The sequence below is a fragment of the Narcine bancroftii genome, chromosome 1 (assembly GCF_036971445.1).
Source record: "Narcine bancroftii isolate sNarBan1 chromosome 1, sNarBan1.hap1, whole genome shotgun sequence".
In the NCBI taxonomy this organism is placed as follows: domain Eukaryota; kingdom Metazoa; phylum Chordata; class Chondrichthyes; order Torpediniformes; family Narcinidae; genus Narcine; species Narcine bancroftii.
The window spans coordinates 260,947,431-260,969,962 of NC_091469.1; the positions used below are offsets into that span (position 1 = coordinate 260,947,431).

General features: G+C 41.8%; 1 protein-coding gene across 2 annotated transcripts in view; it reads right to left on the bottom strand.

Moving 5' to 3' along the window:
* Positions 1-22,532, bottom strand: part of ptdss2 (phosphatidylserine synthase 2) — an 87,806-nt gene that overhangs the window by 19,845 nt on the left and 45,429 nt on the right. For both annotated transcript variants that reach the window (XM_069896688.1, XM_069896680.1), the window contains 4 exons: positions 15,695-15,813; positions 8,189-8,303; positions 6,995-7,140; positions 4,212-4,397 (listed from right to left, as the gene is read on the bottom strand). In XM_069896688.1, the coding sequence (XP_069752789.1) occupies positions 4,212-4,397; positions 6,995-7,140; positions 8,189-8,303; positions 15,695-15,813 (566 nt within the window). The remainder of the gene's footprint in view (positions 1-4,211; positions 4,398-6,994; positions 7,141-8,188; positions 8,304-15,694; positions 15,814-22,532) is intronic.

The following is a 22,532-nucleotide window of genomic DNA, read 5'->3' on the forward strand; positions in this document are numbered from 1 at the left end:
AGAGGATTACTGGGTCTCCAGCTCTATTTAAAATCCCGCGATCACGGCGCATGCGCCCAAAAACAGCAGCACCCACTTATGTAGAGGCCACTAGAGGTTGCAGACTCCAGGGAAGTGGATTCCTGATGCAAGGCACCAGAAAAACAGAGAAACCACCCCCATCCCCCCCCCCCCCCCCCCAAGAAGGGAAGCAGAGAAGCAGAGGAGATGACCCACTGGCAATGGACCAGTGAGTGACTCTGAGGCTGAAGAACACACAGGCAGCAGGTTGTTTGATAGTGGCGTGATATTCACCATCTTCCAATCCACTAGGACCTGTCCAGAGAATTATCACCAAAGTCTTGACTATAACTTCTACCAGGAGACTCAAGGAGAGGAACCCACACAAGCTATGGGCTGCTGGACTGGAGACTGTAGTCAAGGGACTCGCACCAGGCTGCAGACTGGCTCGAATCTGGCTGAAGGGGAACCAAGTATTGGAACCGGGATGTGAGAGGGTGCCAAGGGCACTGAAGGGTTCCTAATTGTATCGGAGGTTCAGATCTGGAGCTCAGGTTGCTGATGTGTGGCTGAGGAGGCCACGGGAGTGCTGGAGGCTAATCCATGCAATCAGTGACTCTGGGTGGGGGGGTAGGGGAAGGGTGTAACTCTCTTTTGCTTAGCATCTGATTGGGAAAGATACAGGAATATCAGAGGCAGAACCCACCTGGATGAGAAACAGCTTTTTCCACACAGGCAATGAGGCCTCTAAACAACTGATGAACAGCTAAGAGCCTGAACATTCCTGAGATTATCTGATCTCAGGAAGCTAAGCAGGCTCAGGCCTGGTCAGTACTTTCAGGGGAGATTGCCTAGGAACACCAGGAGCTATAGGTGTCTGTGAGGGGTACTGGACAAAGTGGCGACTCCCCGTCTGCCTTACTATAGTCAAAAGTTAAAGAATTTCATGTATGTTACATTCTAAATGTAATATTACTTAATGGAACCTTTACCTTTTTAACCTTTACATCCCCTCCATGACTCAACTATTTATTAAACAACATTGATTTATCAATCTATATCCATTAATCGATCTCTAACATTTATTGACAATTCCCCAGTTTTATTTATATAATTATGTATGTACGTACCAGTATGTACAGTGCATATGATCATTTGTCTGTATGAGTGTTATGTCTTTGCAGTGTGTTGCACCGAGGACTGCAGAACACTATTTCGTTGGGCTGTACTTGTACAATTGGATGAGAAATAAAATCAAACTTTTGTAAGCTTGGACTCTTGGAAGATATGAAGAAAGAATTGATATTGGATACTGAAGAAATGACTGAGGCTTTGAATGACTATTTTATGTCAGGATTTCACAGTGAAGGACAAATCGAATATCCTATAACAGATGTTATGAATGTGATGGGAGATGAGGACCTGAATGTATTAACTATCACTAAAGAAGTCGTACTCAGAAAACTTGAGGGTCTAAAGATAGATAAATCCCCTGGTCCTGATGGAATACATCCCAGGGTACTGAAAGATATGGTAGAAGTTATAGTCAAGGCTTTGGTGATAATTCTCTGGACAGGTCCTGGTGGATTAGAAGATGGTGAATATCTTGCCACTATCAAAAAAGGATGTAGGCAAAAGCTATGCAACTGTAGGCAAGTTGGTTTAACATCTGTAGTTGGGAAATTGCTTGAACCTATCATTAAAAAAGAAATAGCAAAGTATCTGGAGCGAAATGGATTCATCAGGTAGCCACTGCATGGATTCAGCAATGGCAGGTCTTGTTTGACAAATTTACTAGCATTCTTTGGGGATAATAATGAGCGCAGTAGATAGAGGGGAGCAGGTGGACATTGTTTACCTGGACTTCTGAAAGGTGTTTGATAGGTGCTGCACAAAAGACTTATACAGAAGGATGCATGAAATTGGGGGTGATGTATTAGCATGGATAGAGGAATGGCAGAGTTGGGATGCAGGAGTGATTTTCTGGTTGGCAATCAGTAGTGAGCAGGGTGACACAGGGATCAGTGCTGGCCTCCAACTGTTCACAGTCTATTGAAATAATCTGGAAGAGTGTAGTGTATCCAAATTTGCTGACGACATTAAATTGAATGGAAATGCAAATTGTTCATCGGATACAGAGAGCCTGCAGAGAGATATAGATAGGTTAAGTGAGTGGGCAAGGGTCTGGTACATGGAATACAATGTTGGCAACTGTGAAAGAAGAAATGGAAGGTCAGAATATAATTAAAATGGAAAGTGATTGCAGCCTGCTGACATGCAGAGGACTTCGGAGTGCTTGTGTATGAATCACAAAAGGTGGGCTTGCAGGTGAACAGACTATCAAGAAGGAAAATAGAATACTGCCTTTCATTGCTAGAGGGATTGAACAGAAGAGCAGGGAGGCTTTGCTGCAACTGTACAGAGTATTGGAGAGGCTACATGCAGTTTTGGTCTCCTTACTTGAGGAATGATATACTGGCTTTGGAGGCAGTGCAGAGTAGGTTCACCAGGTTGATTCCAGGGATAAAGGGGTTGGCCTAAGAGGAGGGACTGAGTTGTCTGGGACTGTACTTGATGGAATGAGAGAGGATCTTATAGAAACAAATACAATTTTAAAGGTAAAGATAAGATTGAAGTAGGCAAGTTGCTTCCATTGGTAGGAGAGACCAGTTTGAGAGGACATGGCCTCAAAAATCATGGTAGTAAGCTTAGGATAGAGATGAGGAGGATCTGCTTTTCCAAGTGGGTGGTGAATCTGTGGAATCTGTGGGGGTGACCTCAGTACATATATGTAAGGCACAGTTGGATAGATTTATACATAGCAATGGAATTAAGGGATATGGGGAAAAGGGAAGATAGTGGAGATGAGCCTATCATCAGATAACCATGATCACATTGAATGGGAGAGATGGCTCGATGGGTCAGATGGCCTACTCCCACTCCTATTTCTTATGTAAGCTTCTCAACTCACTCAGTTTAAGGGCAATCAGACAGGGCCTTAAATATTCAAACAGATTTACTCATTTGTGCTTCCTTATTTATTCCACTTCTTGTTGAATCTACTTTCACCAGCCTTTTAGCTTCCAGATTGTAATTTGCTGCCCACACCTCATTTATTTCTGCACTAGATGCTCGTAAAAATCTGATTTAAAAACATTCCTCACACGCAGCCAATTGGTGCAAACATTCCTCTGACTACCACCACAGTGAGGGAAGAAAAGGTCATTGAAAAGAAGCATGAACATTTTAAAATCATACATTTTTCAACCCCCACAGAATATTACAATTACATGCAGTTAGAACAACAACATTTAATTCAATCAATTAAAATTAAACTGAAAATTCCTCAGTGGTTCAGCAAATCAATAAACTTAGGCCATGCACTAAACCATTTAATCCCAGAAAATTACAGATTGAATCCCCAGTTTGATTTGAAGGATTTCTCTGGAATATTAATTATAAAGCCAAATTATAAAGAAAAAGAAAAATCCATCTGTGGTAGCTCAGTCCTGCCACATAATGTTTGGTCTCAGAGCATTTCAGCGTTCATGATTTCAAGTGCTGGAAGTTTACTAAACTTGAGAGATCTAAACTGCCAAGTGAATAAATGTGCCGACAACTTCAGGAGAGGAGAATACAGAAGAACTAAACGTATGATTAACAAAGAAGAAATATTTTTCAGATACACCAGGTTTTGTTACTGGCATAGATAAATGCTGTTGAATAACACAGTGAAGTGAAGTAAAAATAAAACGGAGACTTTGATTGAAATTAGCTCTGATGGTTTCCACAGATGCTGCATTTACTGTTGAGCATTTAGAACATATTCTTTTTATTTCAGCTTTCTAGCATCTTAATTCTTCTGATTTTCTCTGTGCAATGGAAGTTAGGAATATGCAGTTTGAATATTCCTTTCGAACATGTAATGAAAATATTCCATCATCCTTAATAAATATGGAATATCACTGGGAAGAATATTGCACACAATAGGATCCATTCATAAACCTGATATATCTATAACCATACCAGTAAAGAATGGAGAAAAAAAATACAATCTTTGATTAAAACCATTACTTGCCTTTGGCAAAGCATTAAATTGATGAGAAACCTTTGATAAAACAAATGTATATACTTAAGATTTGCTTTAAGTGAATAATGTTTATTTAACTCATCAATTAACTTGTAAAATTCATATTTGTGTAAAAACCTACCGTATAAAGAAACGCCATATTGTCCAAGTCAGGACCAGTGTAAAACCAAGGATCCAGCACTGGATGACGTAGAAAGGAATTGGAAGTGTGAGCGTGTAAGGGTCATATTTCAGCACAATTAGGAATTCGGTCACTGTGATCGCAGCCACCAACCAAGCTTGCTGACCAAGCTTTTTATGAAAATGTCTGTGGAAAACGTGATTGAACCAATATTATTCAAAATTTACCACTAAGAAAATTAAACAAATTTGCATTTTGATCTGCTCAGAAAACTGGAAACAATGCCCTCTGATATTTAGCATAATTGGTATGGTAAATTCATTACAAGAATGCATTTTATTATTACTTTGTGTATAAAAATGCACTCAAACACATCCCCCAAATTGAAAGTATTTACAATGAGACCATCATGGTCCCTTCTAATTCAAAGTTATTGTCAGTGTACACACATGACATCACATGCAACCCTGAGATTCTTTTTCCTGTGGGCCAGGCAGAATTTCTAATTACAAGTAACTGTAAATTGTACTCAAGTTGAAAGAAGGGCATACAAAAGAAAGAAATGTAAACAAACCGATGCTGCAAATAGTGAAAAACAAATATTCAGTAATAATTAATGAGCAAAGTAAGAGTTCGTAAATGAGTCTCTGAATGAGTCTGTTGTTCAGGAGTCTGATGGTTGAGGGTTAACAGCTGTTCCTGAACCTGAAGGTCTGAAATTTGCGCCACATGTACCTATTTCCTGATGGCTGCAGTGAGAACGGCATTTCCTGGGTTGTCTGGATACGATGACTGCTGCTGCTTTCCAATATTCAATGTACAGGTACACAATCCTTTATCCGGACATCTAAAATCTGGAAAGCTCCAAAATCCAGCAAGTGGAGAGAGAGAGAGAGAGAGAGAGAGAGAGAGAGAGAGAGAGAGAGAGAGACGGCAGCACAAGTTGGGCGGGGAGGAGACCAGCAGCGCGAGTCGGGCGGGTGATGGGGGTGGGGGAGACCAGCAGTGCGAGTCAGACGGACGGGGAGACATCAGCATGACTGGAAGGGGGTGGGGGTGGATACGGCAGCACAATTCGGGTAGGCTTAAATCTGGCTTTCCGAAATCCAGAAAAATCTTAAATTCGGAACACACTGTCCCACAAGGGTTCCAGATAAAGGATTGTGTACCTATAGATGTTCTCGATGTTGAGGAGAACTTTGCCTTTGATGTACTAGACTGAGTCCACTACTTTTGGCAAGGCTTTCCACTCAAAGGTACTGGTGTCCCCATACTAGGCCATGACGCAAGCAGGCAGCACACTTTCCACTACACGTGCAGAAGTTTGCCAAGGTTTTCAAAGGCATACCATACCTCCAAAAATTCCTGAGGGAGTAGAGGTGCTAACATCCTTTCGTCGCAATGGTATTAGTATAATGGGTCCCAAAAAAGCCCTCCAAGTTAGTGAAGCCCAGGAATTTAAATTTGTTCACCCTCTTCACCTCTGATCCCCCAATGATCACTGAATCAAACATCTCTGGTTTTTCTTTCCTAAAGTCTACAATTAGCTCCTTGGACTTGGTGACACCGAGTGAGAGAATGCTGTTAGTACATCATTCAGGCAAGTTTTCAAACCCCCTCCTGCATGCTGACTCCGCCCCTTTTTCTCCAACCCACAGTGGAATTGTCAGCAAATTTGTATATGCTGTTGTTGTATCGAGTCACACAGTCATAAGTGTAAAGCAAGTAGAGCAGGGAGCTAAGTATGCAACCCTGTGATGCTCCAGTCTGATGGAGATTGTTTTTGCCAATCCACACTAATTAAAGTCTGGAGGTGAGGAAATCCAGGGTCCATTTGCACAGTTTCATCCAAATTGCATGCAAACAAACTTCTTTCCCCCACCCCCATGTAATATTTGCTCTTCCTAAATCATATCTGGTAAGTTACACTGATCCACTTGGATTGATCTGAATTTCACATGATCCTAATTCCATACAAGTCTAATAAAGGATCACACTCGAAATGGTTGCAATGAATCCTGCAAGATAATCAAGGGTTTCATCTCTGTTCATATATGAGATCACAAAACTGATAGTCATTCTGATTAATCTCATCACCACATCTGGAAATAAATACCAAATCTGGATTTGGTTTATACTTCTACACTAAAAGCATTTGGCATCAATTGAGGGGAAAAAAAGGCATTCAGCTCTTTAAGTTGGTATATTATTAATAACCATCAATACCAATTTTTGAGTCAGTGACCATCAAACTCTCATTTACAATAATTCCCATTCATTCTTTTAATGCTAGCCCCACATATTCATTAATGATCTCCAGTTGTACCACTCACCTACACCGTCACAGCAATTTACAATGGCCAATTAATTTACCAACATGCATATCTTTGGAATGTTGCAGGAGGATATTTTGCTGGAGGAAACCGATGTAGTCAAAGGGATAACCGTCAGTGAGTGACCACCCATCAGTGAGTGAATCCCTCATAGCAATGTAAATGCTTCAAATAGATGGCACAAGAACCTTGCCTCATCCATTGATAAATATAGATCGTCGGGCGAGTTAAAACAATTTGTTACAGGGAGCTCAAGTTTGGACTTCTGCAACGTGCTTTACTTGCCTTACAATGCAAGGGATTGCTTGGCCAAACACATTCTCTTTATACATGTGACAATAAACTTGAACTTAATTGTTCATAAGCCTGGGAACTTCTCAATGAAATTTACAGTGGAGAATATGATGACACTATTGTTAAACTAGGCTCTCTTTTCCAACAAATACTTACAGATCATCCATGAAATCATAAATCTCCCGCATTGCTACACCTCCTACATGCACAAAGAAAACTAGACGTAGCAAGACGAGATAATGTTCGGGAGGCATCCAGAGGACAAATTTCAAGTAAAATGTATTTAACTCTGCAAGCAAGAACTGGAAAACAAGGCCAAAAGGGATGGTTAGTTCTTAGAAGTAATGAGTTTCAAATGAAAACAGTTGATGGCACTTTCCCTTTCAATGAAATGGGAAATTAATTTTTTAAATTTTGCTATTGGAAATACAAATGCCTCAAATTACACATTTTTTTTAAAAAAGCTATCAATTTACAAGACCTGTACTTGGATGACAAAATTCAAAACCATAACATTTTTACTGTTTTATAATGATGCTAACTGATGCTATGAAAAAAATCAACACAGATCAAAAGGGAGGAGGGCTTCATACTTCTATCAGTGAATGACATGTTCCACATCTGATTTATGGGAAGGTTAGAATGTGATTGGGTGCAAGGGGTTGAGAGATACAAGGGGTTAGTATAGATTCCAGGCACGTTAACAGTGCAAGAATTGCTTTTTTCCCAGACAATTATTAACTAACATTTGCAGGAAATGCAACAATCCCAAACACCTTTGTGTCCACCTTCTCACAGCTGCTAACTGTTCCATTATAACAGGCATGGATAAATACAATTGTTGGAAAATATTGCTAACTTTGAAAATTTAACTTAGTCATGGGACGTACAAACTTTTGATAATCTAGCATTTATCGTCTGTCCGAGTTATCCCTCAATTTCAGTGGTGGATTCACGTGGGCCAGACTGGGTGGAAAACAACTTTCACTCAAAGATCTGGCAAATCACATCTCATATACAATTTGAAAATAATTTATTTTGTTAAATTACAGATGCAAGTTTGTTTTTCCTGCTTATATAACTCAAATTCAGATTTAATTTTATAGTTGGTGGGTTTTTTAATCTCTCTCTCCTAATCAAGAGCCAAGCCTTGCTAACATTTAGTTATCAAATTTCTATACTACAATTCCATTAAGTATTATTGAACCACTTCTGAAATTTCCAGATGAATGATCATAATTTGTGCCCATTTGCGACCCTTCAAGCACACAGTATCACAAAAATATTTGAAACAGAGGAAAATAAAAGTTTAACTACATTCAAAGGAAGCACAATGCCCCAGTTCCCTACCATGAAAATAATTCCACAAACTGCCAGCCACCTGCGAAGATTTGAGGCTGGTTTCCATTCAAACTTCACCCAGCTGTAAGGTGTAAATTGGAAAGCAATGCGCTTGATTTTTCCTCTGAGGGAGAAGCAGAACATTAAGTAAAAATCAGAAATGGATAGTTTGAAACCAGAGACGCAAACTTATTTATTTTGACTAACATCATTATTGCTGATGAACTTACTTGAATATTTCTGCTAAGAGAAGTCATTTTTAGTGGGTTTGAAGCTCAATTTTACATCATATTCCTTTTACCTGGAAGGAAATCACTGACTTATATATGCAATACTTCCACTGTTTACAAACCTTGGGCCCATAAAACTGCTGCCATTTTTAAAAAAAACCAAATTGCCTGAACAAGTACAACCCACACAAGCATCTTGATTACATCCAGGATAAAGCCACTTGCCAGAAATGAAAAACAAAATTTATGCATTTAAAAATGAAAATTTCAGGACTAATTTTAATTAGACCATGTTTCCTGTGATTGCATTTTCAATGTAATGTTACCACAAACATTATAACAACAGTGCTGAAACTTGAAATAGTTAAAGAAATAGTTCCTACAAATTTTAAACCTGTGTGGTGCAGTTATTACTCAAGTTAAACTTGAATGCAAGTTCATTTTCATACACAAGAGCAATGCACAGAAATAATGGAAGTCCAACCTGCAGTTTTCCCAGGACATACAATATGCAAAATACCACACAAGAGAAAAAATACAGAGGAAAAGTAATAAATACTCATAATTATTCACAATTGGTTGTAGTGGAAAAAAAATGCTTTGAATCAGTAGTTCAGACAGACCTTAGAGATGGTATGGTGAGGTTCAAGATTCTGATAACTGCTGTAAAGAAACTATTCTTGGACCTAAAGATGCCATACTTCAGGCTTCTGTACCTTCTGCTTCAGGGAAACAAAAAAAGTATGACCAAGGTAATAGCAGTCCTTTATGTTTGTCGTCTTTTTGAGGCAGCAGCTCCAATAGATGTCTTTAATGGAGACAGCACCATGCCTGTGATGGACTTGGCTGTGCCTTTCACTTTCTGCATCCCTCTGTGTTCCTGGGCATCTGCTTCCAAACCATTCCATTAGGCACTTACAGTACTCCTGTCAAATTCAACAGAGTGTTCAATGATGTTGAATTTCCTTATGCTCCTCAGAAAGTAGAGGCAATAATGTGCCTTTTCCACAGGTGGCTCCATTGTGCTGACCCCATGAGAGGCCCTCTGATATGTGGATCAAGTTTATTGTCATCTGATTGTGCAAGTACAACTCGACGGAACAGCGTTCTTCGGTCCTTGGAGCAAAAACACACAGCCAGACATAACACACATACAGAGAAATAATACATATGCAGGACAAGTATCTTAATCTATAAAAATAAATAAATAGAGAGAGATGGTTTTGTGGAGATGAGAGTCTCGGAGGGGCAGTGTGAGCAGTTCCTTTGGTCGTTCAGCATTCTCCCTGCCCGAGGGAAGAAGCTGCTCCTCAGCCTGGTGGTCCTCCTGTATCTCTTCCCTGACTGGAGCAGCTGAAAGATGGTGTGTGCAGGGTGGAAGGGGTCCTCAATGACTTCGCACACCCTCATCAGACAACGGCCAGAAACTTAATGCTACTCACCCTCTTCACATAACTCCCATCAGTGAAAACAGAAGGTATGGAGTGAAACACAAAAACCTGCAAATGCTGAGATTGTAGCAAAAATGCAGAAATGCGAGAGGAACTCGGCCAGTTTCGTAGTGTCCATGGGAGGTGAAGATATATTACCAACATTTCGAGCCTCAGTTCTTCTTGAAGGTATAAGCAAAAATTAGGAAGGTATCTGAATAAAGACTGAATAATGTCAGGGGGAGGAGTCCAGATCAACAGTCAAAAGGTGGTAATTGGATATGATAATGGAAAGGTGAAAATTAATTTTGGCTCTGTGAAAGGAGTAGGCGGGAAAAGGAAAGAGAGAGGAGCTGAGGGAGAGACGACATGGGGAAGAAGGTGGGGGGATGGGGGAATATTTAATGGAAACCAGAAAAGTCGATGTTAATGCCATCTAGTTGGAGGGTGCCCAGATAGAAGACAAGGTGCCGAATACAGATGCATGGTCCTTTGGTCTCCCCTTCATAAACCCTATAATCTAAACCTTGCTCTTGCTGAGGTTAAGAGCAAGATTATTGCTCAGGCACCGTTATCCAAAGGATTATCCAACACATCGGACAAGAAACTGGTCCGAACAAAGAAATGTTCACGAGCTTGCTCCTGGAGGGTCACCTGACCAGCCATGCAGGGGGCAGGCCAAAAGTAATTTCCCCTTGTTAATCAAGTTTAGATCCACCCACAGGTGAGACTGCTACGTAACTGGTTCTCATAGATCACGTGGGCGCACTCGAGCCATCCTACCACCCCCCCACCCTAAGGCAATTAGTTCTCATAGATAACATGGGCTCACCTGAGCTAGTCCCCCAAATGGCTGCAATTTCAGATTTATTGCCAGAGTACATACATGACATCGCATACAACCTTGAAATTCTTTTTGCTGTGGGCATGGCAAAATTACCACCAATTGGTAGTACGAAAAAAAACTGCACACAGAGTATACATGTAAACAAATAAAGAACTGTAAATATAATGAACGTAAACAAACTGACTGTACAATAAAGAGAAAATAAAAAAGAACATCAATAAAGTGCATAAGGAAGAGACCTTAAATGAGACTCTGAGTTTGTTGTTGAGGAGTCTGATGGTAGAAGGGTAGCAGCTGTTCCTAAACCTGCTGGTGCGAGTCTTGTGGCACCTACACCTCTTTCTTGATGGCAAACGCGAGAACAGAGCGTGTGCTGGGTGGTGTGGGTCTTTGATGATTGCTGCTGCTCTCCGATGGCAGTATTCCCTGTAGATGTTCTTTATAGGGGGGATGGTTTTGCCTGTGATATCCTGGGCTGTGTACACCACCTTTTGGAGGGTTTTTCATTCAGGGTGTGCCCAAACCAGATCATGATGCAGCTAGTCAGCACTCTCTCTCTTTTGGCCTTGAGACAATTCCTGAGCCCCACTGTCGGTTGCAAGGCATGGTCAATACTCAACAATCGATTTTGAAAGGTCAGATCCTGTTGATGAGCCGTGGGCAACGCTGGAGGACCAGTTGTAAGGCATTTCCCAGTAGAAGGTGGGAACTATTTGTAGCATGCATCCAGGGGAGACTGTAGTATTTCACATGTTGTAGATTGACAGCAGATTTGTACTTTTTAGTTAATTGGTGTGTCGTGCCTGCTGTGAGAGGGGTGGTGGGTACTATTTGTTTAATTCTTGCTTCACAATAGGGAGTTGCGATTATCAGTGATTAGTGTGTGCGTATGTCTGTGTGCGTGTGTATGCCTGCATGCGCATCTTCTGCGTGCACGTGTCTGTGTGTCCATTCCTTGCTGCGAATTCCCCCACGTGTATGTCCTCACTTGTCAGGAAGGAACAACAGCTATTGTACTTCATGAGAAGACTGAAGCGGGCAAGGCGGGCTACCATTATGTCAACTTTCCAGAACTCAATCGAGAGTGTCCTAGCTGGCAGCATCACTGTGTGGTACAGTTACTGCGGAGATCAATCCACAGGACAGAGTGGCAGAGAGGTTCATTGGAGTCTCTCTCCTGACTACTGATGTGATCTACCAGGATCATTGTCTGAAGAGGTGCGCAAAATTATTGAGTACCCCTTCCACCGAGTACAGCATCTTTCAGCTGCTCCCATCGGGGAAGAGATACAGGAGTATCAAAGCCAGCACCACCAGGCTGAGGAACAGCTTCTTCCCATGGGGAGTGAAAACGTTGACCAACCAAAGGAACTGCTCTCACTAACCATCCGAGACTTTCATATGTACAAAACAATATTCATTTAATATAGATGAAACACTTGTCCTGCATGTGTATTGTTTGTCTGTATGTGTGTTATGTCTGGTGTGGGTCTGCAACGCGGACTGGAGAATGCAGTTTCGTCGGGTTGTACTTGAACAATCAGACGACAATAAACTTGACTACTGCTTCTGATTGTTTCAGATGTTACATGAACCATCATATGTATATACTTAATGATAAATTGCAAATTCCAACTATTTGCATTCTGCTTCATATTCCTGTTCAACACAGTCCAACATTTTATATTGCTTTAAATGTACTTTTGTGCTCAAAAATCAAGGCTGTCAGTCCCATCCCAGATGTTCAAGCATAGCATGTGGCAGCTTTGGACAGGAATGGTATAGCTTGAAACAGAACTCACAACTTATTCAAATTATTCAATGTCCACCCACGAAAGCTAGGTTTATTTATGCAGAATTATGAACCAATGAGACCGGCTTATGTTCTGCATAACCAAACCTACCATTGAAGCAGAAGAACAATGAGTTATCATCAACATTTGCTATTCAACAAGATCTTGTACATCAAGTACTGGATTCACAGGTACCTGCTTGTAAGGGGGTACACAGCAAGGAAATTTCAAAATCTGCTTTCGCCAGCTAGATAATTAGCATCTACTTTGGCACGGTTGAAGCACCTTCACAAGACAACTTCAATACTCAATCTGAATACAGTGTCTTAATTATGTGACATGCATTTGTCCACTGCTGCTTCAGACAGGCCATTCATAATGAGACAGCACTCCCTCCAAAAAAACTATGCCAGAGTTGAGAAAGGCAGAACTCATTCTTACAAAAAAATGACCCCTGCACCAATACAGTGGTGACAAGCAGCCTTTTGTAATTTTCCTACAATTAAGAACAGTTTGGACATGCCAAAAACGGACAGAGAAAACATGATTTAAGACTTCACAGTCTTAAGGTGTCAATTTCGGAAACTCCCTGGAGCAATATAAACACAACTAAGGCTCTTACCAACCCACCTATTGTTCATTTGTTCAGGATACTGAATAGGCTTCCGTAAACTTTCAGAGGAGCCAAAGGGATTTTTAAAAATGCTGCTCATTTTACAAAAAAGCACATTGAAGCCACCCTGATGAAACCATCACTTAAATTTTGCTTCACCCTTCTTTCCAGAGAGAATTAATAATACTACAGTACTCTACAAAAACAAGTCATGCAATCCTTACGATTCCAGTTCTTGCATGTTGAAGATAAGCTAGGTCAAAATACTCAAAGCAGCAATGTCCTTGCTGCCCAAAAAAAGATGGTGATGAAAACCTGTGATGCTTCTGATGTACACACTCCCAGGGAGTGGTGAGCAGGGTGTTCCAGAATGTAGAACCAACAGCAATCGACATAGGAAAATATTTTAAAATCAGAGCAGCACACAACGTGGAGGCATGCTTGTTGTCTTCGTCTTATTTTGGCGGTGATAAAATGGCACAAAGTTCTTCAAAAGGAAGAGCATTTCAACATACAGTATTTAATTTAGACATAAACAATGTCAACGCACCCTTGTAAGGCCATCAAAAAAGGCTTCAGAATCATAGAAAACGTTACCAAAATCATCTTGATTTTAAGATCATTTACTTAATCAGTCACCAAGACTCATGACCAAGTTAGATAAATTGCAGTCACAGCTAATAGATTTGAGTTGTTATTTTAATTTAGATGTATAGCATGGTTACGTGCCCTTCCAGCCTACGCTCTCCCTAAATACACCAATTAACCTACAACTCCCATGCGTGGGAGGAAACATCACCCAGGAAAATCCCACACCATCATGGGGAGAATGTATGAACTCCTTCCAGACAGCGCCAGATTTGAACCCAGGTCCTTGGCATAGTAATGGTGTTGAGCTAGCTACTATGTCAACTGTGCCATTTAGTCAGAATGAATCAATGGATACAATTTGGAGAAGATAAAAGTCACTGAATTCACATCCAGAGAGCTGTGACCATGTTGGTCACTTGACAAGCTAAGTAATTAGGACTTTCTAGAAAGTTGAGGTTTGTTTTAAAACATCTACTTTAAAAGATGTGAATATTACTGGCAAGACAAGAACTTCTGGTCCATCTCTAAATGGCCTTGAAGTGATGATAGTTTTGATGAGCTGTCTCCTTGAACCACTGCTCTTGTTTAAAATCTAAACAAGATTTAAATTTACTTTTTGCATGCAGTGACAAAAAGACAATATAAATATTGATTGGGAATATATGCAAACCCCTGCTATAGATATTGATTGGGAATATATGCAAACCCCTGCTATAGATATTGATTGGGAATATATGCAAACCCCTGCTATAGATATTGATTGGGAATATATGCAAACCCCTGCTATAGATATTGATTGGGAATATATGCAAACCCCTGCTATAGATATTGATTGGGAATATATGCAAACCCCTGCTATAGATATTGATTGGGAATATATGCAAACCCCTGCTATAGATATTGATTGGGAATATATGCAAACCCCTGCTATAGATATTGATTGGGAATATATGCAAACCCCTGCTATAGATATTGATTGGGAATATATGCAAACCCCTGCTATAGATATTGATTGGGAATATATGCAAACCCCTGCTATAGATATTGATTGGGAATATATGCAAACCCCTGCTATAGATATTGATTGGGAATATATGCAAACCCCTGCTATAGATATTGATTGGGAATATATGCAAACCCCTGCTATAGATATTGATTGGGAATATATGCAAACCCCTGCTATAGATATTGATTGGGAATATATGCAAACCCCTGCTATAGATATTGATTGGGAATATATGCAAACCCCTGCTATACTTATTGATTGGGAATATATGCAAACCCCTGCTATACATATTGATTGGGAATATATGCAAACCCCTGCTATAGATATTTTAATCACAGACAAATAGATAATAAATTGGGAATTTTTTTTCTATTGACTCATTTGTCCTATTTGACTGATACCCATCCAGACACCAATTTAAAAAAAAATGTTATTAAAGCTGCATTTTAGGAATGATTTTTTACACTATTTATTCCGCTGAGAAGTACCTCATTCATTAGGATATTCTACCTCTATGCAACAATCAATGGAAGCAAGTGCCACTGGCTACACACTCATTTTCTAAGATAAAAATCAATAACTAATTGCTTTGCAAAATGCTGACAAACACGGAGCTGAAAAGTTGATTGCAAACTTGAAATGTTAATGCTTGGCACACAGTCAGTTCCCAGCATTAGCCTTGTCAAAAGCAGCAGCATTCAGCAGATTGAAAATTCGCCAAGACTATCAATTCCTCATAAAATTTGGATCCCAGACAAAGAAACAAATATTAGCAACAATGGTTTCACTCTGCAGAATAAACATATCCATACTGAAGTGCGACAAATGCCTGTCCATCTATATACAGGATGTTACACTGCAGGAGTGGAGCTAAAATTCTGAGCTTCCACACAAAAATTCCTCCTTCCTAGCTGTGCTTGTCATTAATTAGCCCGTGTATAAGGCAATGCAAAGTCATAATTGCACAGAATGATCCATTGCATCTTCACAACCAGACTGACTTACTTGTAACTGTGAATATTCCACAGTCCTTGCCAATGGTAAGGCTTCATTGAGAGCCACTCCAAGGTCTTCATTGCACAATAGATTCCAAATCCATTGCATAGAAACACATCCATTATCCACTGTAAATAAAGGCTCATTTTACTAGACTTACACAAGGCAGGGATATTTTCTTTCAGGTGATTAGCATGAAAGTTTGCAAATGCACATAGAGCCAGATTAATTTAACTCCAATATGGCTCAAACAAATGACAGAATGCAAAAAATAATTGTCAGTATAATACAATATAGAGAAACTTCACATTCAACATTTTCCTCACCACGACCTTACCACTGTATTTATATACATGGCAATATATTCAATATCACTTTCTCAAATGGTGCCCAGACATTTATGATCTCTATTTTCAAAAGGGTCTCTTTCACTGTTCTCTTTGCCCATTTCATCATTAGCCTTGCAGATACACTTACTTTAATGCAATAAAATGCTTTAGCTTATTCAGTGTCCTCTTATTGAGCTCAAGTGCTCCTGTTCAAGCAGCTTTGATTGGCTCAATTCACTTGTATAAAATTCTTCTACAAACATCACAGAAATTTAAGAAACTGCCTTCAAAAGACCATGGTTCAACTGATGAGCAACATCAATGATATTCTTCAGCCAACACCAAATCACCATTTCAACCTCAATAATTTCTCCTTTGACTCATCCCATTTTCTCCAAGTCAAAGGAGTAGCTGTGGTGACCCACATCATCCCCAACTATGCCTGCCTTTTTGTTGACTTGGTGGAGCAATCCAGGCTACAAGCTGACAGAGGCAAGGCTCCTCAACTCTTCCTCTGCTGCACTGATGACAACCTTGGTGCTGCCTCATGCAACCTGTGATGAATGAACTCAGTGAAACACAAAAGTCTGCAGATGCTCTCTCTGATTGTCATAAAAACACACCAGAATGCTGGAGGAACTGAGCGGTCTTTTCAGCATCCATAGGAGGCAAAGATATATTGCTGACATTTCAGTCCTGAGCCCTTCTTCAATCGACAATAGGTGCTGGAGTAGGCCATTTGGCCCATTGAGCCAACACCACCATTAATTTAGATCATGGTTGATCTTCCATCAGTACCCTGTCCCTGCCTTCTCCCCGTAACCCTCAATTCCCCTGTCCACAAGAATCTTATCTAACTCCCTCAAACTCATCCAGAAAACCTGCCTCTACCACCCTCTGCGGCATTCCACAGACCAACAACTCTCTGGATAAAAAAAATTCTCTCATCTCTGTCCTAACTGGCCTTCCCTGTATTCTTCAACTATGGCTTCTAGTCCTAGTCTCCCCCAGCATTGGGAACTTGTAATCGGTTTCTATTGTTTCCAAACCCTTAATAATCTTATATACCTCAATCATATCCCCCCCACCCCCCATCCTTCTAAATTCCAACGTATACAATCCCAGTTTATCCAATCTTTCAGTATACGTCAATCCTGCCGTTCTGGGAACTAACCTTGTGAATCTATGCACTGCACTCCCTCAATAGTGAGAATGTCCTTCCTCAAATTAGGAGACCTGGACACAATACTCCAGGTGTGGTCTCAGAAGGACATCTTTACTCCTATACTCTATTCCCCTTTTTCTGAAGGTCAACATGCCATCTGCCTTTTTCACAGCTTGTTGAACCTGCATGCTAGCTTTTAGTGACTAATGCACAAGTACACCTAGATCACGTTGCATTTCCCCAATCCCAAACATGACTCCATTTAAATAAATTTGTCTTCCTGCTCCTGCCACCAAAGTGGATAACCTCACATTTATCCACATTAAACTGCATCTTCCATGCATCCACCCACTCACCTAATCTGTCCAAGTCCCCTGCATTTTCCTAACCCCACTCCTCACATCCTGCCATCCTAAAAGTGCCATCCCAACTCTGTTTCCTGACAGTCAACCAATTTTCTATCTATGTCAGCACCCTACCCCCAATACTATGCTCTCTGATTTTGCCTACTGATCATGTATGCGGGATTTTATCAAAAGCCTTCTGAAAGTCCAAGTACATCACATCCATTGGCTCTCCCATGTCCATGCTGACTTGCAATGATACTATTATTTCTAACTGTTCTGTTCTTTCTTTTATAATAGATTCTAATATATTCCCTGCTATTGATGTCAGGCTAACCAGTTGGTAATTCCCCATTCTCTCCCTCCCTCATTTCTTAAAAAGCCGCACAACATCAGCCACCCTCCAATCCACAGGAACCTCTCTTGAATCTTTAGACACTGGAAAATGTCTACCAATGAATCCAAAATTTCAAGAGCAAACTCCCCAAGCATCTTGGGATACAGTCCTTCAGGCCCTGGGGACTTATCAGCCTTCCGTCCATTCAAATTACTCAAGACCATATGGTTCTAAATCTGGATTTCCATCAATTCCTCCATTACCATTGGAATTTCTATCAATTTCTTTGATACTGCAGGACCTCGACCCCCATCTGACCTTTACTATATCTTCGCTGGTGAAGTCAGATCTGAAGCATCTGTTACACTCGTCAGGCACTTCCTTGCTATCTGTAATAATTTTGCTCAATTTTGGTCCTAACTAATTTTTCCTATTTACATATCTAAAAAGAGACGGAGAGAGAGAGAGACCGAGAGAGAGAGAGACCGAGAGAGAGACCGAGAGAGAGAGAGACCGAGAGAGAGAGACGGAGAGAGAGAGAGACGGAGAGAGAGAGAGACGGAGAGAGAGAGACCGAGAGAGAGACCGAGAGAGAGAGAGAGACCGAGAGAGAGAGACCGAGAGAGAGAGACCGAGAGAGAGAGAGACCGAGAGAGAGAGAGACCGAGAGAGAGAGAGACCGAGAGAGAGAGAGACCGAGAGAGAGAGAGACCGAGAGAGAGAGAGACCGAGAGAGAGAGAGACCGAGAGAGAGAGAGACCGAGAGAGAGAGAGACCGAGAGAGAGAGAGACCGAGAGAGAGAGAGACCGAGAGAGAGAGACCGAGAGAGAGAGACCGAGAGAGAGAGACCGAGAGAGAGAGACCGAGAGAGAGAGACCGAGAGAGAGAGACCGAGAGAGAGAGACCGAGAGAGAGAGACCGAGAGAGAGAGACCGAGAGAGAGAGACCGAGAGAGAGAGACCGAGAGAGAGAGACCGAGAGAGAGAGACCGAGAGAGAGAGACCGAGAGAGAGAGACCGAGAGAGAGAGACCGAGAGAGAGAGACCGAGAGAGAGAGACCGAGAGAGAGAGACCGAGAGAGAGAGACCGAGAGAGAGAGACCGAGAGAGAGAGACCGAGAGAGAGAGAGACCGAGAGAGAGAGAGACCGAGAGAGAGAGAGACCGAGTGACCGAGAGAGAGAGACCGAGAGAGAGAGACCGAGAGAGGGAGAGACCGAGAGAGGGAGAGACCGAGAGAGGGAGAGACCGAGAGAGGGAGAGACCGAGAGAGGGAGAGACCGAGAGAGGGAGAGACCGAGAGAGGGAGAGACCGAGAGAGGGAGACCGAGAGAGGGAGACCGAGAGAGGGAGACCGAGAGAGGGAGACCGAGAGAGGGAGACCGAGAGAGGGAGACCGAGAGAGGGAGACCGAGAGAGGGAGACCGAGAGAGGGAGACCGAGAGAGGGAGACCGAGAGAGGGAGACCGAGAGAGGGAGACAGAGAGAGGGAGACAGAGAGAGGGAGACAGAGAGAGGGAGAGAGAGACCGAGAGAGAGAGAGAGGGAGACCGAGAGAGGGAGACCGAGAGAGGGAGACCGAGAGAGGGAGACCGAGAGAGGGAGACCGAGAGAGGGAGACCGAGAGAGAGAGAGAGAGAGAGAGCGAGAGAGAGCGAGCGCGAGAGAGAGAGAGAGCGAGCGCGAGAGAGAGAGAGAGCGAGCGCGAGAGCGAGAGCGAGAGACTGAGGGAGAGAGTGATTGGAGGCAAGCAAGGAACTAGCCGCCTTTTCCTTTAAAGATCCCATGTCCCAGTGAGCTATGGCATTATGAAAGGGCTGTATGCATGGAGCACTCATGGAGAGGTTTCTCTGCCGCATGCAATTCTGGGAGGGCAGGCCCGCCATCACTCATTGGGTCACTCAGGTTGTCACTACTTGAGGATAGGCGTCCCTTTGCCCTGTGCTACTGATAGGCAGTGTGAAAGGGTGCACAGACAATTTTTCCTTGGTCCAGTGTTAGCAGCACTACCGGTTTTTCTTAAATATTTTGTTCACCCACCAATTTAGCAGTTTGCCTAAGTAAATGGGGCTTTTATTTGCTCCTGTGCTCCTCAATTTTACATGTGATCAAACAATTCACATATAATTAAAGTGTGCATTCTAAAGCTTATTCAAGGTTATTTGTATACATTTTTGTTTGACCATGTGGAAATTACAGCATGTTTTATACATAGTCCCCTCACTTCAGGGCAGCATAATGTTTGGGACATTTAGGTTCACAGGTGGTTGTGAGTACTCAGGTATGTTTAATTGCATCGATTCCTTGGAAGACGAGTCCCTTTTCGATAACTGAGCTCGCCAGTACCCTTTTTCTTCTTAATGATGTTCCAAACTGTTGATTTTGGAAATCCTCAGGTTTGGGCGATGCCTTACTGTTCTTGTTTTGCAGCCTTATAATAGCTCCATTTACTTTCATTTGCTCAACTCTGGTCCTCATGTTGAAAAATGGCAAATATAGATTACAAAGGTGATCAAAAGCTTAGAAGCAAGTCTAGCTTTCTTATCTCTCATCAATGATGCAATTAAACATATCTGAGTACTCACAAATACACGTGACACCAAATATCCCAAACATTATGGTGCCTTGAAGTGAGGGGACTGTGTATTAAAAGTGCTTATTATTTCTACATGGTCAAACCAAAATGTATACAAATCTCCTCGTAATTAAAGTCCATATTCCAGGGTTTATTCATGTGAATTGTTTGATTACAAATTTAAAACTGTGGATCACAGGGGCAAATAAAGGAAAAAAGGGTCTTTGTCCCAAACATTATGGAGGGCACTGTATTTTTGCTGCCAATGGATGGTGAAAAGACTGGTTAAGTTCCTCCAGTGTTTTTTTTTCTCAAAATGAGCTCATCAATTTTATATACTTTGCTGCTCACTTTCACCCCAACCTTAAATTCACTTGGTCCATTTTTGGCAACACTTTCCCCTTTCTCTATCTCAGGATATAACTCTCCACAGCCAATTTTCTACAAGCCCATCAACTCCCACAGTTACCTCAACTATACCTCTTCACATTCTGTCCCCATAAGGATTCTATTCCTTTCTCTCAACTCCTCTGTCGCATTGCTCCCAGAATGAAGTATTTCATTCCACATCATCCAAGATATCCTCCTTCAAAAATTGTGGCTTTTCCTCTATCACTATCAATTCAGCCCTTACCCATACCTCCTCTATTTCCTGTATATCTGTCCTGGCCCCTCGGCCCCAAACACAACAAGGACAGATTCCCTTGTCCTCATACCACCCCACCAGCCTCTAGATCCAACATTTGATCCTTCGCAATTTCTGCCGCTTACAACGTGATCCTACCACCAGACACATCTCCTCTCTGCTTTCTGCACACATCACTCCCTCCATGGCCCCCTCATTAACTCATCCCTTCCCACAAATCATCCCCTTGGTGTCTACCCGTGGAACCACAGGAAATTATACATGCATCACCACCATTCAGGGCCCCAAACAGTCCTTTCACAGCACCTGTGATCCTGCAGGGGTTATTTACTACATCTGGTGCTCCCATTGTGGCCTCCTCTACATCAGAGAGACTGGACACAGACTGTGAGATCATTTTGTTGAGCATCTTCGCTTTGTCTGCTGCGATATTGGGGACTTCCCAGAGACCAGCCATTTCAATTCCACAACCCACTTCTGCGCCAACATGTCTGTCTATAACCTCATGAACTACCAAACTGAGACCACCCGCAAATTCTGTCTGGGCACTCTTCAACCAGATGGTATTAATAACGAGTTCTCCATTTTCCATTAGGCTCCTCCCCTCTCTTTCCCTATCCCTCTGTCTCTTTTCCTCCAGTTCCCTACCCAGTCAGAGAGCTACCCCCTCCCTCATCACTTCCCAGCTTTTTTCTCTTCTGCCCTCCTACCCATTTCTACCTATGGGCCTCCCTCTGCCCCTACCCTCATCATTTTATTCAGGCACCTGCTCATAAATTGATGAAGAGATCAGGCCCGAAACATTGGTTATCTATCTTTACCATAATGAATGCTCCATGACCTGCTGAGTTTCTCCAGCACTTTTGTGTATTAAACTTAATTACCCTTTCAAACAACTAAAAATCTATCCGAGCCTCAAAAATTTGCAAAATGAGGTCTCATAAAAAGATACAGAACATTTTGTAGCTGTTATTGTCTATTAATAGCAGAGTCAATTTCCACACTGCCATGCAATTATTTGAGTCCTTACACCTTATTTTCTGAACTTTTTCCACTATCCCACCCTTACCGACCATCTGTACACATCATTACAGTGGTTCACTATTATCTGCGATTTTGCTTTCTGCAGTTTCAGTTACCTGTGGTCAACTGTGGTCGGACTCACATCCAACTGCCCTGCTCTCTCTCCACAGCCCCGTGTTGGTCCCAAACACTGATCCCACTGACCCGCTCTCTCCCCAAAGCCCCATATCAGTCTCCACACTGATTCCACTGTTCCTCTCTCTCCCCACAGTCCCATGTTGGTCCCAAAAACTGATCCCACTGCCCCATGAAAGTTTACAGGCACACTACAATATTCCATATAGCTTTGTTAAGTATATAATATGGTGCTCGTACAATGTCCACATCGTGTAACGCCAAATTTCACAGAACATATCATGGATGTTATGC